The following is a 15,152-nucleotide window of genomic DNA, read 5'->3' on the forward strand; positions in this document are numbered from 1 at the left end:
TGTGTGTGTGTGTGTGTGTGTGTGTGTGTGTGTGTGTGTGTCCAGGCAGAAAAGGAGCATTTACAATGATAGAAGCGTCATTATTAGTAGCATTTTGTTGCAATGAAACATATGTGTTTGTTAACAGTAGTAATCGCTGGGAACGAGAGTGGGAGGGGGAAAGGTGTGAGCAGAGGTTGATTGCAAAGCCATTTCCTAAGGCTTTGTCGCGCTCTGTTAGCTGTAGAGCTCCATTTGAAAGACAATTTGTCTACTGCTGAGCACTCTGGCAAAGAGCGACCTTGTGTTGAAGAAAGTCTGCACATTCATGTGTGTGTGCAGTACAGGATGCACCATATGTCAAATAATACATGCACGAAAACAGCAGAGGCAGCTAAAAGTTTTGTACACACACACACACACACATAAAATATATATATATTCATCCATAGTTCTTAAATCAATCACATGTAATGTTACTGTAGCGCAGATGAGAGCCCCTTGCAATCACCATCGAGCAGCCATCAGTGGCCGATTGAGTGGCCGCATTAGCAAGGTCGTGATCTGCTCTCAGGCTCATTTTCAAAGCGATGCAGGCTTGGCCGCTCGCCCACCAGATTTGGAGAGAGGTCCTCATCATCTTCAGACCTCAGCTCTGTTTGGGATCTTTTCAAATGGTACGATCAAATCAAACTGCAGTGCACTGCTGTTTGATTTTTTCTAATATAGAATCGACTGACAGCATCCTGGACGATAGTTGATGCGATGAGGTGTCTCACGTGGTCTCGTTGTTTTCTTACAGGTATGCTGTTCTGCAGGACCCTGCGGGCTGGCTGAGTGTGAACCCAGTCAGAGCAACTGTCAACACCTCAGCCTCGCTGGATCGCGAGTCTCCTTATGTCTACGACAACAAATACACAGCCGTCTTCATCGCCACCGATAACGGTGAGTTGCACTGCAATCTGAGTAAAACTCATATATAATCTAGATAGGATCTATTTTTAGAAATACTTGAAATGTAAGCAGTCGGGTTTATCCACTGTGGAAACTTTTATTCTCGTTTTCATTGTACAAAGAACTTTTCATGGGTGATGAGTGTCAGTTCAGACATGAAAAGTAGAAACAGAGCCGCCTTTGTAACTACTGAGCACTCTTGACTTTACCTGGCAACAGTCAAAGTGTCATTTTTCCCATGGTGACAATAGGACGGCCTTATGTGGTGCTCCTGCGTCTATTGGACCATATGGCGGCTGCTTGGCAGTGTCAGCCGAGCTGCTGCTTTGAGACTTTCCAAAGCACAGATGAAAGTGTCGGGAGCTTTGGCGCATTTCGCTTTTTTTCTCTTCGCTTCCCACTCTGTCTCATCATCTCTCTGTGTCTCTGTCTCTTTGTCCCCCTTCCTCTGTCTCTCTACCTTCCCCTATCAATCCATCTGGTCTCCTGTGCTCGGGAGATTCTGACAGATCCATTAGAGGAACTGAGGGATTCTATTAGTAGGCAGCAGAATGGCACTGTTGTGCTGGGGAATTCGGTAGCCTTAGAAAGATGAGTGCTGAAAGAGGAGTAATGATGGGGCAGGAGGAGAAGCTAGAAGGGGGTGGAAGGGTCAAGAAAAGAAGAAAAGGAAGGGACATAAGAGCAGATAACAAGAAAAAGATATAGAGCAGGGGAAGTGTGTGACGAATAGGTGGAAAAGAAGAGAAATGGAGAGTGGACTCAGCCAGGTGAAAGAGTAAGATCTGTGGTAAAGCCGGCAAAGGATGGATGAATGCAGGAAGTTATTGCAAAGTCTTCAGTGGAACTGACATTGTTAGCATGTAACCTCAGATGTGTTTTTAAGTTAAATTCCCATCAGCTTTGAAAAGTGCCTTTTAACAGAGAAAGGTCTGAGCATACGAGGCCTCTAAAACTCCGTTTGTAGTTACTGTGTGCACGTAGACACTGCCTGCAGAGTGACGTATGCATCGCTTTAGATCCTGTTACATTGTGAGATGACATTAGGGCTGATATAAAAGCTCTGTGCACAAGAAAGAGGAACATTTTCATGTGTTTTATATTCATTACATATAAAATGAAATATTCCGAGCCTTTTGGTTTATATTATATGTTCATGCTCATGAAAATCATCCTAAAAGGTACATTTATATACTTTTTTGGGACCATGAATTACTGCATATGTAGTCGAGTTTACCAAGTCTTTCATCAGTTTTCCTTTTTGTATAATTCTTTCTTGTCAATGCAAACAGAAAACTACGTTAGCTTCGAGCTAACAGGAGGTCGAAGGCCGAAGAATGCGGCTAAAACTTTTGCGAGATCCCGAGTTTGTTTTGCAAGATCTAGCAAAAGTCCGTCTTAATTTTTTTTCTCCCATGTCCCCTGCGGGGCTCTGTAGAAAACTCAGGCATGACTCTGGTTCTAATATTTAAAAAACCCTTAAAATAAGCTCACTGAGCTAAATATCAGTGTTGTTACAGTGGACTGGCACTGCTAAGGTGCTGGTGATTAGCAGTTATTCTATTAATTATGTATCTTAACATGGTTATATGGTGGTAATTAGCATTTAACACAGTGCAGCGTAGGCCAATCACAATGTAATTACATTTTCAAGTATTTAACAAAATCAAAGATTTACCAGAATAATGTGTTATTTTCCTTTTTTTTTTGTGTGTGTGTGTTATTTGTGTTATTTTCCTGAGTGATTGCAGTTTCTGATGAGACGTTTAACTGTAAACATACATGTTAAACAACAGTTCATAACAGTTACATTAAAGGATGCCTACATGGATTTTTTCAACATTGTTTCACGGCCGACACACTGACGTCCCCTGACACACGTGCCTGTTCTGTGTACTGTATGTCTAGGCTCTAAAAAGCCTGTGCTGCTATTCTGTCTGCAGAGACAAGAACAAGCTCAGTCTTTTAAAAAACGACCGTCGATTTCTGTCGACTGTCTGTGCGTGGTCGAGAAATTTCAGAATACTGATGCGTACCTGCTTGACTGCCACCTCCGCTTTTTTCTGCTCGCTGTGTCATCAACTGGACAAATCTGTTCCTTCCCCACAGCTATCAGCGCAATGATGACTGTATGACAGCCAGCCTGTGTCATAGGCTGTCATACCTACCAGCAGGATATCGATTGACCCTTACATTTTCTGTCTTTATATATATGCAGAGACCTCGAATGAATACTATCCACCTACAGAGGACGAGGAGCAGAAAGACAGAAGGGCTGCGTTTAACAGAAAAAGGACGAGTCCTGTTTCAGGAGTGTCTGTAAACACAAGTGCAAGAAATACAATAGCAGAGAAATCTACTGAAATAAATAACAGAGGTTTAAAGAAAGTATAGGCATCAGTTTTAAAAGTATTGATGAAAATAGTGGTTTTACAGCCACTTTAGGCTGACCTGACCTGGACTCAGAATTGCCACGAATATACGCTATTACAGTTATTTTGTTTTGTGTTTTTTGTGCATGGTTAGCAGCAGATTGACGGTAGCTCCTGTTAACAGCATGAGGGCAGGTCAACTCCAGCAGCCCTCTGGGTTGCAACAGATGGTGGATGATGGTGCGAACACACCATTCCCAGAGACAGATTGAAGTCCAGCTCGAGGAAGAAAGAACAGAGTCATACATATGATATGAGAGATTTACAAAGAAACCAAGATGATGGCATTGATTTAAAAATCAATCAGCTGAAGAGTTAGCAACAGCTGAATGCGGTCTGGAGGCTACGCTCTGCTGCCAGACTAATCAGTTGCACCTATAGAAGAAGCGAGCCAATCATTGGCCACTTTATAATGTGTTAAGTCGTAATCTTTGAGGGTCATGCAGTCGTCACTGTGTGTGCACTTTGTGAGTTATTCACCATTGTATTCATGTTTGTGCAGCTTGTATTGTTTCTAACGGCGTGTTTCTGATTCCCAGTTAATAATTTAAAAGCCACAGATGAGTTTAGCCTGTGCAGCAGCACCTGGCAGGCCTATGGAGCAGGACAATATTGTTTGAAGTGCTATTGTTCCAACCTGAGCGCAGGGCTTGACGGGCTGTTTATATAAACTCTCATCAGTAGCTTCTGTTTTTCAGGCCAGCAAATTCTCCTCTGCTCTCTGATTCCCCGCTGGGAGTCCAGCTGTTCCCGCATCCTACCCTCCTCCCTTTCCTTTGCATTAGTTCTTGTGGGCAGATTAAAGTTGTTTTTTTAATGTCTTTGTCGTACTTGATGCAGAGGCTCTCCGGCCTGCGCCGCACCTGCGTATCCCCTCACTACTGTGTGTTGCGGTTCGATGTTTTCCGCTGCTCATCATTTAAATGTTAAACTGCCTCCTGGAGGCAGCCATTTGTCATTGGGAGGCATGAATACATTATCAAAGCCCCAGTTGCCTGAAACACGCCAGCACACGCACGCAATCTTCAGTGTTTACTGCCACTGAACCTGCGATTAAAAACCCTGAAGTTACGGGAAAAGTGGCTGAGCGGTGCTGGTTTAAGCACATGGATATACTAAGGAGAGACCTCCATTTAGACACTGAAATATTATGTGCACACACGTGTACCTGCACCACAGTTAGACAACTCCAACATAGTCAAAGAGCTTTGTTAATTACAGGAATATTAAGTATTGCACACATACATGCAGCCAGACTGAGCCTCAGCCTTCATCACAGTCACATCACATCCCCTCTGGTTTAAATCAAAAGTAGAGAGGGGATGCTGAATTCTAATGGGTCACAGATTAAAACCCTTTGGTGCTCAGACAGATTTAAAATGTAATAGTGTTTAGTCGCGTGTGTGTGTGTGTGTGTGTGCATATACATAATAGGTGAATCTGTGATCTCTCTGAAAGAAAAAGTAATAACAGTGGTAGCAGTGACAGCCTGCACGTGTGCAGAGGTGCACCTTTGTGTGTCTCTGCATATGTCCATTTTCGAGTGCATTGGCTGCCCACTGTGCTGCCTCATTGCCACACTAAGTGTTGGGAACCAGTGTGCAGCTCGTTGCCATAATGGGCTGAGCAATTTCCCTGGCCGGGCAAGCCCAGATACAGAGATTTTACTGCTAAGTGTCTGTCATGTCGCAAGCACATAGTTAGCAGGCTGGCAGGCTACATGCTGATAGATAGACTCGTGTTTTGTCTTGAGCCAGCTGTGATCAGGGTCCCTCAAACAACAGCAGGGAAATAATAAAGCCTGATGAGGCAGTGGTGAGGCCAGCGCACTGGGCCTGAAATCAACAGGCAGACAATAGAAGAGAAATGCAACCAAACAGACTAAAAACGTAACCTCGTGGAGATGATTGTTTATGGAAAACCAAGTATTGTAGTTCTCCTGATCTGTTTTTAATCCATAATAGAACTCTTATTAAGGCTGATTTGGTGATTTAATTTGTGATGAGTCTTTATTTAATATTATTAAGTCATTAAGATCAGAAGGGCTGTTAAGAGATACGAGCATAGTGAAAGCTAGAAATCAGGCATGTCTGCCTGCGACATCTTTTCAAAAGATCCAATATAGTGCAGTCGAGAAAGCGAGAGCTGAAGAGCAGTCTGCGTCTAATAGAAAGATAAATATAGTAACAGGAGACTCGGTGTCAAGAAGCCAAAAAAGAGAGAGAGAAACGTGGAGGGAAATGAGAGAAAGCAGCGAGGAAATTGAAAGGTGAAAATTAAAGACACACAGGACAAAGAAATGAAGTTTTTTTGGGGTGGAGGAACATTTCTAAAAGAAAACGTGCGACCTCATGACGTGCGCTTGACTGAGTCTTGATTATGTGGATTCTGGAAGCGCTTCCTTGCTCCCGCTCTTCAATCAATCCCTTTATGGTCACAGCCACAGAGGCAGGCAGGTTAACCACCTTCTTGAAATATGTTCTCACCCAGCCAATCGACGATGACCCCGTGCAGCAGTAGGCAAAGGTGATGCTCGTGTAAGGGAAGAGTTCAGGGTGCAGAATAAAGGCAACTTGACCCGAGGAAATGGCAGTGTAATGGATACGCTCTGTAAAGAAGATCGCAGCTCAACGCCGCCTTCCTTCTGTTGCCTCCTCTGTCTTCCTGCGCTGCTTCATTAACCCCAAATACTCACTGTGTCTTTCTCACTTGGAGCTTCAGTAGCACCTCCCTCTCCCTCTCTCTGTCTGTCCTTTACTGAGTGTCTTTGTCTTTTATTCCTCGACTTGTAGCAGAACCCATTGGGGAAGTCTCCACCTTGTAAACAGGCTCATGTCGTGTCTGTGATTAAAGAATGCCTTTGTATGGCTTTGCCAGGGAAGAAATGTCTTTCTCTGTTATTGCCTGTTATCTGGCCTTGCTTATCTCGTGTCCTTGGAATACTGATTCATCCGCAGATCAGAAGTTCTTGCTGTGTCTGGCACACACCAAAACAAACATGGCCCAGCCCACTCAGCAAGGGAGCCTCCGTCTGAGTACAGTACTTTCTGGGTACTTATTTTATAAGCACTGAAACTATTGGCGAGGCTGAATCCGAGTATATTCCGAATTATTAAAATTTAACGACGGTCTCTCGCTTCCTCACCCTCACATTTCCGTAGCTTTAATGGCAGGGATCCAAATGAAATGAGATGAGTGGTTAGTGGAGATGGAAACGGATAGATAATGAAAGATGAAGTCAGATGGAATCAAGCAAACGCGGCTGTCGGAGAGCGTGTCATCGGACCAACACAGGAAATCTGTCAGTGCTGCTGAAGAGTCGAACACGCCATCTGCATATCTCAGTGTTTATGTGTATCTATCTATCAGGATGTGAGCGTGCTGTGCATGGTTTGGAGGGTCTTTTAATTTTAATGATGGCTTTAATGATCTTAAGATTTTAGGTTCATCACTAGCTCAAAATATCTAACTTCTTCAGTAGTTACTGAAGAAAACACGCTACATCTCAGTACCATACTGACATCCTTGTTCACCATTAACTCTTATAAAATAAAATAAAAATTTCCAGGGAAAGTTGAAGTGGAAGGTCATCCAGTGCTCAGAAGGTCCGTCGTTTGATGTCTCTTCCAGTCTGGATGGCGGCGTGTCCTTGGGCAAGATACTGAATTCCTATCAGTGAGAGAGTGTGCGAGCTAGAGTCTATGAAAGTGTTTGTGAATGTGCTGGTACGGTACAGTGAAGTGCTTTGAGTGATGAGTTGCAGAAGAAACGCTCATTTAACTGCTTTTACTTTTAGTTTTTGCAAAAATGATTACCGAGCAAACTGGCAGACAAGCAAAAATTACATTTACGTCACCATTTCCATTTCTCTATCCACCGTAAATAAATAGAAAACGATTACTGGGAGGTGTAAACTCACACATGGATAGGAATTCAGCATCTTGCCCAAGGACACGCCGCCATCCAGACTGGAAGAGAGCTCAAAGGGCGGACCTTCTGAGTACATCTGTATATCTGCCCGTCTGTATAGCACTATAAACATCTGTATACTCTTTTGTAAATCATCTGTACATAACTATTCCCACCTTTTATTCCACCCATATCTGTATATAATCTGCTCTTTGCACTTCTGATTAGATGCAAACTATATTTTGTTACCCTCTATCTATACGTGTGTAATGACAGTAAGGTTGAGTCCTAATCCTAAATGTGTTCAATGGCAAACTGTGACAGAAATAAGGCATCAGGATGTTGCATGCGAGTGTGTCACAGTGTAGCTTATACTCAGACTGTTATTGATTATTTTCATGGCCACATGACATTAACCAAGAGTGCAACAGAGGAGGACTGAAAAACAAACAAACCCCAAAACAACATACCTGAAATATTTTTCAGGTATTTCATAATATTGTTTGCATGCGTGCATCTCCAACTGTCAGTGCCCTGTGCAGAAAGGAGCCCATCTTGCAAAGACCTGGGAAAAAGATTTTTAATGAGGTATATGAGGTTCAGGTGTAAAGGCTGCAGGTTAGGGAGAGTCTTTCATTATTTTTGAATATGTAACTAATTTTGGTTTTATTGCTTTCTACAGAAGCTAGAAGGCAAATCACAAAAATTAAAATGGCTAGGCTCCACATCAGCTGACAAAACAGCTGCTTCTAATTTCAGATAGTTGTTGTTTAAGTGCTTTGAATAGTTAGAGTTTCACTGCCTGAATAATTAACGTTTTTGGGGCTTTTTCCCCATTTTGGATGAAGAGGCACTACATTTTGATCTGGCAGCTTAACACAGGGGAAAAAATAAATTGTGAGCACACCAAACAAGAAACCTCCCAAAGAGGGCAATTTTGGTGTTTAATTAGCACAAAAAGAGTTTGCAGTGTAAGCCCACTTAAAGCTGTATCACTACCCTCCTTCTCCAATCACTGTGTATAATAGCCAGCAACTGATAACCCAAACTCTATTCTGAAAGTAATTTGCCAGACTAGCAGCGATGCACCTGTCCCCAGCCCTGCTTCTCTCCCTCAAGTCATCTCTCTTAATGACTTGTGCCTATTGTAATTTGTTCTGGCTGGTTTCATTTACAGTTCTGATCAGCCAATCAGATTAGCAGTATGTCATGTGATAGTGTTTGCCGAAGCCCTGAGGAGACTGATGAGTGATGGGACAGAATGAAGTGGGTTATCTGAAGGGAGTTTTAACAAGGTCTGGGATTTAAGCAGTGGCAAGATAGAGAACGGGAAAAACACAACAGATAGGCGACTGTATCCTTTAGTTTTACCAGTGCGAGTGCAGGAGGCGCCTGCTCCTTCTATGAAATACTTTTGCCAGCTGAAATCAAGGCGCTATATGATTATAACTGTATGACGCTTTGAAGTTATTTCCTTGACTCAAAGCGAATCGATGAAAAATGAGTTAGGGGTGTGAGACTCAGCATTCTAATTTTCCATTTCTCGCTTTTGCGTTTGTGGTTGGACTCGAAGATCAGAGGCCAGCCGTGGAGTCCACTTTGCAAATTTGTATCAATGTATCAACTACATCAGAACCATCTTCATGTACAGTCTGTGACATGAATATGCACTAATTTATCATTTACACTACGTGTGTATGCGTGCACGCACTCGCGCATGCGAGTAAAAAATCAAGTCCTCAAGTCTGACGTCATTACCCGTTTCTGTGCCCAAACGCCGCTCCAGGTCCCAAAGTCAAACGAACACTGAGAGTTACAAACTGTCTAAATTCTTTCATCTTTAATAAAATGATCAGCGTTGCTGTTTTACCAGGTGCAACAATTAAGTTTAACATCCAGGCATCCATGAAAACAGGATTAATGAAGTTTAACGGAGTTAGAAGTTAGCAGGAAGTTAGCTTGCTAGCTTCCACCTAAACATGATATAGCATGTTCTGACTGAGAGATTTCTGAAAAATTCAAACGTACAGCTCTGCTATCACTTCCAACATAAATGAAGACAGGAAACTAAACAGCAGTGACGTTTGTAGGGTTACTGAAGTTGGGCTAGCTGCTATATAATGATGTGCTACGTGGTAGCTAGCTACACAGCTATGCTAGCATAAACACAGTGAAGCTGGAGGATGAACGCTAACTTTTTTCCACTCGATGAAAGTTAACGTGACGGTTCCCGATGGTTCGAGACAAATGCAATCGCATGGCAGGATGCTGTAAAAGGACCAAACTTCAGTCAGGAGAACAACTGAGATAATCCATCCACAATACGAGGTTAGTCATTAATACTGCTGCATGGGCTGTAGCTACATCATAAGGGTTTAAACACTGAGCTTTAAAATGATTCGCGATAATAAAAACCGAGAGAGGCCGACAGTGATCACTGACTGTTTTTAGGGGCTTGTTCAGCCTCTATAGGGTGATAAATAAATGAAATCCAAACCAGCATGAATGAATGAAAACATCCTATCTATTCTTAATATATAGTGTTGAAATAAACAGATCAAAATAAGTTCAATTTCAATTGTGTTTTATTTATTTACACAAATTACCTCGAGGCTCTTCACACTGCAAGAAAATCCCAATAAGCACTTGGACCATGGGAACGAAGAGCCCCAGAAGAAGCAGGCTCATGGAGGGGTAATCATCTACCACAACTGGCTGGGTGGTGAGGGGAATAGAAAACAGAGTAGACAAATGTTAATGACAGTAGTGGGATAAAAGCACTGGCTGAGAAAAGAGTTGAATTGAGGAGAAATGCTCGCTGCATCATGGGAAGCCTGCCTCTCATCTTTGAGATATGATGAGGCCCTGATCGTACGAGACTTGTTTGTGAGAAGAAAGATGTTAAATGATATTCTGTATTTAACGGGGAATAAAAACCAAGAAGGCAATACGGGAGAAACATGAGCAGTCTTTTAGTCCCCCTTAGTACTCTCACTGCAATGTTTTAGATCAGCTGGAGGTTTTCCAGGGAGCTTTTAGAACAACCTGATGAGAATGAATCATAGTGGTCCAGCCTAAAACTAATAAATGTAGCATTTCAGCATCGCTCTGTGACAGCAGAGAAGAATTCCTGGTGGAGCAGCGGAGCAGTCCTGCAACAGAGCCACACCATCAAATATGAATTTCTGCAAGTGGAAATATCAATTTTCTTTTGAATGTTGTGCTCCTGACTGAAAGACATTTTAGAATGAATGTATACATCATTTACAGCACTGGGGTCCACGCTGCAGCTCGATGCATTTGAATGAAGTTGTGTAAAAATGTGAGCCAGCGTGGACTCCGGCAGTCTCATCAGATGAAAGGAAATATGAAAATATAGCTGTGTGTGTGTGTGTGTGTGTGTGTGTGTGTGTGTGTGTGTGTGTGTGGCTCACTGCTGTGCAGTTAGTAATAAAGACTAAGGTTTTTCCTATTTTGCTGGAAGACACTGTAAAGTGATGGCGAACAGGTTTAACTAGATTAGTGTACAATTTTTCGGCACAGTAGACACTTCATATAATCACATAATTTTCAAATTCACTTCCCTCCCATGCTGGCCAGCCTGCTCTCATCTCCTCCCTATCTCATTTCAGATATTCCCTTCATTTATCTTTTCTTATTCTCTTCTATTACCTCGGTGTAGTCCACCTGTGAATTACTCTTCCTGCGTGTTTAGCGGCGGCGTGATATATTGTGACATTTTCCACTGAGCTATTCCTCATGCTACATGCCTGCTCCCGACTTCTCTGCTTGTTGTTATTTGGTTTCCTTCGTGATTTGCTTTTATGTGGCTCGGGAAAAAAATATAATCATAACAACGTTACAGAACATCTTTAGCCAAGGGCATCATCCGCTGGTTGTTTGTACTTAAGCTGCCGTGGAACATAACAGTTATTCTAATGAGCACAAGAAAAATAGCCAGACAAGAAGAGTCTTATTTCAGCTTTGTCCTTGGCAAACGCTACAAGTGGACCATTCTTTACCTCTACAATTCACCACAATAAGAAGAACTGATCTCCTGGGCAAAAACGAAAATATAACTGCTTGTACTTTCTCCTCTTTGAATGTGTTGTGCTCTTCATCCTCGTCTCCTCTCATAAAACTTCATTGCTGTGACACATTTTCCCTCTAGAGAAAAGATGAAGTGCAAACAGATCACGGATTTTATTCTCACCATACCGTGCAGGGGCACAAATTGGTACATTTCAAAGCGCTGCTGGTCAAAGCCACGTTTTTCATTCGTCTTCTGCAGCCGTGGGAAGAAAAAGCGAGACAACAGAATAAAATATATACAGAGATAACAGAGTTGGACAGTCAGACAAAAAGAGAGCATTAGCCTAAAGCCAAAATGTTGGGAGCAAAAGAGTGTTTGGGGGTAGATGGAGACATATGAAGACAAAGAGATAGAGGGAGAGAAAAAAGCTTAGCTTGTTGCCTTTAGCTGTGGATTAGCCCTGACAGCCCCAGGAGTCAATCAGTCTGTTTGCTCCTCTCATCTCTGGACAGACTGGAGAATAACAAGGCTGTCTAAATGCCAGCCAGGGGCAGGTGGAGGTTTCAGGAATAGTGGTGGACGATGGTGCAAGAAAGCAAAGCCCGAAGAAAGAATATCAACTCGGAATTTCTTCAACTTGCTGCAGTTGAAATTCTGACAATTTGTAATACTGTATGTAAAAACTCTGTAATCAAACATTTACAGTCATTTATTATATCTGGTTGTAAAGTAGTTAGTGTAACCTTTTTGTTTTGAGGCATTACTGCCTGAAAATGAGTTAAAAAAAAGTCGTCTGGAGTCTCAGATGTTAATGACTGAGAGGTGCTTGACTTTGCAGCACGCTGTAAGTAAGCAGTTAGAGAGTTTTATAGGAAATCGCTGCCACAGCCCAGGAGACATTCTGATAAATACAAAGAAATCTTATCAAGTGATATTCTCCTCACCTCCTCAATGGCCGGTTCTTTCTCAGCCTGTCTGATGCAGCTTACTGTTAGACGCAAACGACCAGGAAAGAAAGGTACTCAGAGAAGGTTCCCAGAGAATGATAGGAAGCTACGTCACGCCACCACCTATCAGAAGTCGTAATGATGTAAGCACAGCAGGGGTAGTGGCTGTGGGACGAACGGGTAGGAAACACTTTCACCTGTCCTTCAAGTTCAGACTGATATTTTACCGAAAGGCTGAAATGTCAGGTGTCAGAATTAAAACTCGTAATGATTTTTCTGTCTTTGCTCTGACACAGACACACTCTATGAAATCACCAAATATATTTGTTCCAACTTTAAGTTACTTGATTCTCTAAATATCTTTTAATGTGTTAGTATCCTCCAGTTTGTTTTCTTTGTGACCAATCTTAACGATGTCTGATACATTTTTGAAGATTATTCACATAATAACAGAAAGTATCCAGGTGCATCTCCAGGAAGTTATGCATCGGTGGTCGGGATCGCCATAGCAACAGTCATTTGAAAGATCTCTATCAGTTTGATGGAAGAATCCTAGAAAGGAAACGACGTGGAAATTAACGACAGGAAATCGGTAAACTGTGAGTGAAGCTGAAGTGACCGTTGGCGTGTAGGATTCACGGGAAGGTCAGCTTGCTTGGCTTTTTAGTTTAGCACCTCGTCCCACGGTTACGCCGCTTACGCTGTCCCTCCTCTAGCATTAGTTTGGGGCCCTGTAGAGGGCAGGGTCAAATGTTTTTTAAAAAGTGCAGATGGTTTCTTTCACTAACGTCATCCCAAATTTCTCATTGCTGTTGCCAAGTTGTTGAGCTAATTTTCCTATTGTTTCTATCTCAATAGAATTTCTAGCATTCATTGCATTCAATTATTCATTTTAAAATATTTGTTTTCAATAAATATTTACTTACAGAGCACCACCTTTACCATCTGTGCTGTCTGTCCTGGCATCATAAAAGTGATGTACAGGAGGTTTCACTGTTTCAGTCCTGTAAGAACATTCGGGTGGGTTTAACAGAAAGTTCCTGCAGTGATTGGTTAATGTCAACGATTCGCACGCCGAGCAGAAATCATCTCCTATTTGACACCAGAAGGCTGCACTGGATATTTGTGGTTCACTGAGTAGAGTTTATCTTGTGCGAGTGCAGAACTGCTACTTGAGTCGTCTGCCTGAAGTGGCTCCCAGGCATTGCTCTTTTATAATACCGAAGAGTTATTTTGATGGGGACAATTAGACCTAATCTCATTCGCTAATTAGTGTAATTCCTCAAACCAATTTATTAGAATCGATACCAACTTGTGTAAAGTTAATTTTAGCTTTACACTGTTACATTTTCCAGTGGAAATAATACATCATTAATCATCTCTTTTGCACAAAAACGACTCCTCAGGAGGAGGATAGGATAAGGAGGATATGCTCGTGTGAAAACTTTCTGACTTTATCCCAAACGAATTAAACCCGAAACAAAGGAGAGTAGTGCAAAAAATTAGAGCTGCAAAATAAAACAGTGCAGGGATTTTCCATTTGCATTCATTCCATTTTCCCAGTCTTGAAGATGCTAAAATAACAGAGCCTCAGAGGTGACCGGATTACATTAGATCTGACACGACTTCAACTTCTTGCAGCCATGCTGGGATTAAGTTTAACACCGCATAACAATGCGCCGAAATGACCACTGAGGGAAAAGGACTATAATAAAGACAAGTACACGGATCTGCAGCAATAAGACTCTCCTGATAAATACACACTCATTACTGTAGTGCTGCATTTAGTGTCACACTGTTGCTGTTTAAACAATTACTACACAGATTGCTGTTAACAGTATTGGTGATCTGCTAACTCTGCAGCAAAGCCAGGTCATATGTTTAATATCAGTGGTACTTTGGAACTGTAAATGCTATACCTGCTAAAATATATGCATGTTGCATGGAAAAAATTCACTATGCTTCTGCTTGAGCTACATCTGCACAGCACAGTCTCACAGAGCCACAAGCGTATCATTAAGGAGCATCGTTAATCGAAAGTTTGCCAATAATCCCTTCGAGTCTCCGAGAACTGACAAATAAATCTTTAGTCGAGACGCAACCGCTAACGTGCTTAACAATGCTTAATCACAGACAAGCTGCACTGCATCTCACATGAACTGCAGCATGTTAGAGGGCATAGGGACACAGACCTGAAACCGTCTACTGTTAAACACCAGCTATTTGCTGTGGCTGTTGTTTCATTACCCACCCAGACGGCCATTAAGACAGACAGTGTGTGTTCGGAATGCAGCAAATGCTAAAACAACAAAATAATTGAGTGAGTCACTCTGAGCACAATTCTTATCGGAGTTGGAGGAAGAGAGTCAAGTTTTAAATGATGCACGCACACACACACACACACACACTAAGTGCACTAAGGATTACACTCAGAACCTGGGCTATGAGCACCTCTATCCTCATTTACAATCTTGTTCTGATCGCGGCTCTGTCAGAGCTAGACGTTAGCATACTTGTACATGAGAATAAAGTGCTAAGTCGATGCAAACCAGGATATCCAGATGCATCCACAGAGTGGGTACTCAGTAATCTCACAAAATGTTGCATAGACTACATGCCTGCAATAAATGGTAAATGCAATTGTGCCACAAAATAAGGCGCACAATCTTTTATAAAATGACTTTAAAGCTCTAAAAGGGACCAGCACAAAAATTATGGTTTATATTAGAAGCCAAACAAAGCCGTTCAAATTCTTATGTTAGTATCCGATTGTTACGCCCCTCAAAGTGGCAGTGCAAGAGCGTCCAGCTGTTGCTAATTGACCACACCTGGGGAGGTGTGGATAAAGGCATACCTGAGGCACACTCTGGGAAGGCACAGCAGTCTTTGTCTTAGTGG

The 15,152-nt window shown here is 42.2% G+C and overlaps 1 protein-coding gene across 2 annotated transcripts in view; it reads left to right on the top strand.

Annotated features, from left to right (window-relative positions):
- Nucleotides 1-15,152, top strand: part of cdh13 (cadherin 13, H-cadherin (heart)) — a 382,609-nt gene that overhangs the window by 341,890 nt on the left and 25,567 nt on the right. For both annotated transcript variants that reach the window (XM_005734745.2, XM_005734746.2), the window contains exon 12: nt 782-924. In XM_005734745.2, coding sequence (XP_005734802.1) covers nt 782-924 — 143 coding nt within the window. The remainder of the gene's footprint in view (nt 1-781; nt 925-15,152) is intronic.

This window comes from Pundamilia nyererei, unplaced genomic scaffold (genome assembly GCF_000239375.1).
Source record: "Pundamilia nyererei isolate P.nyererei 1_Seehausen unplaced genomic scaffold, PunNye1.0 scaffold00060, whole genome shotgun sequence".
Taxonomy (NCBI): Eukaryota; Metazoa; Chordata; class Actinopteri; order Cichliformes; family Cichlidae; genus Pundamilia; species Pundamilia nyererei.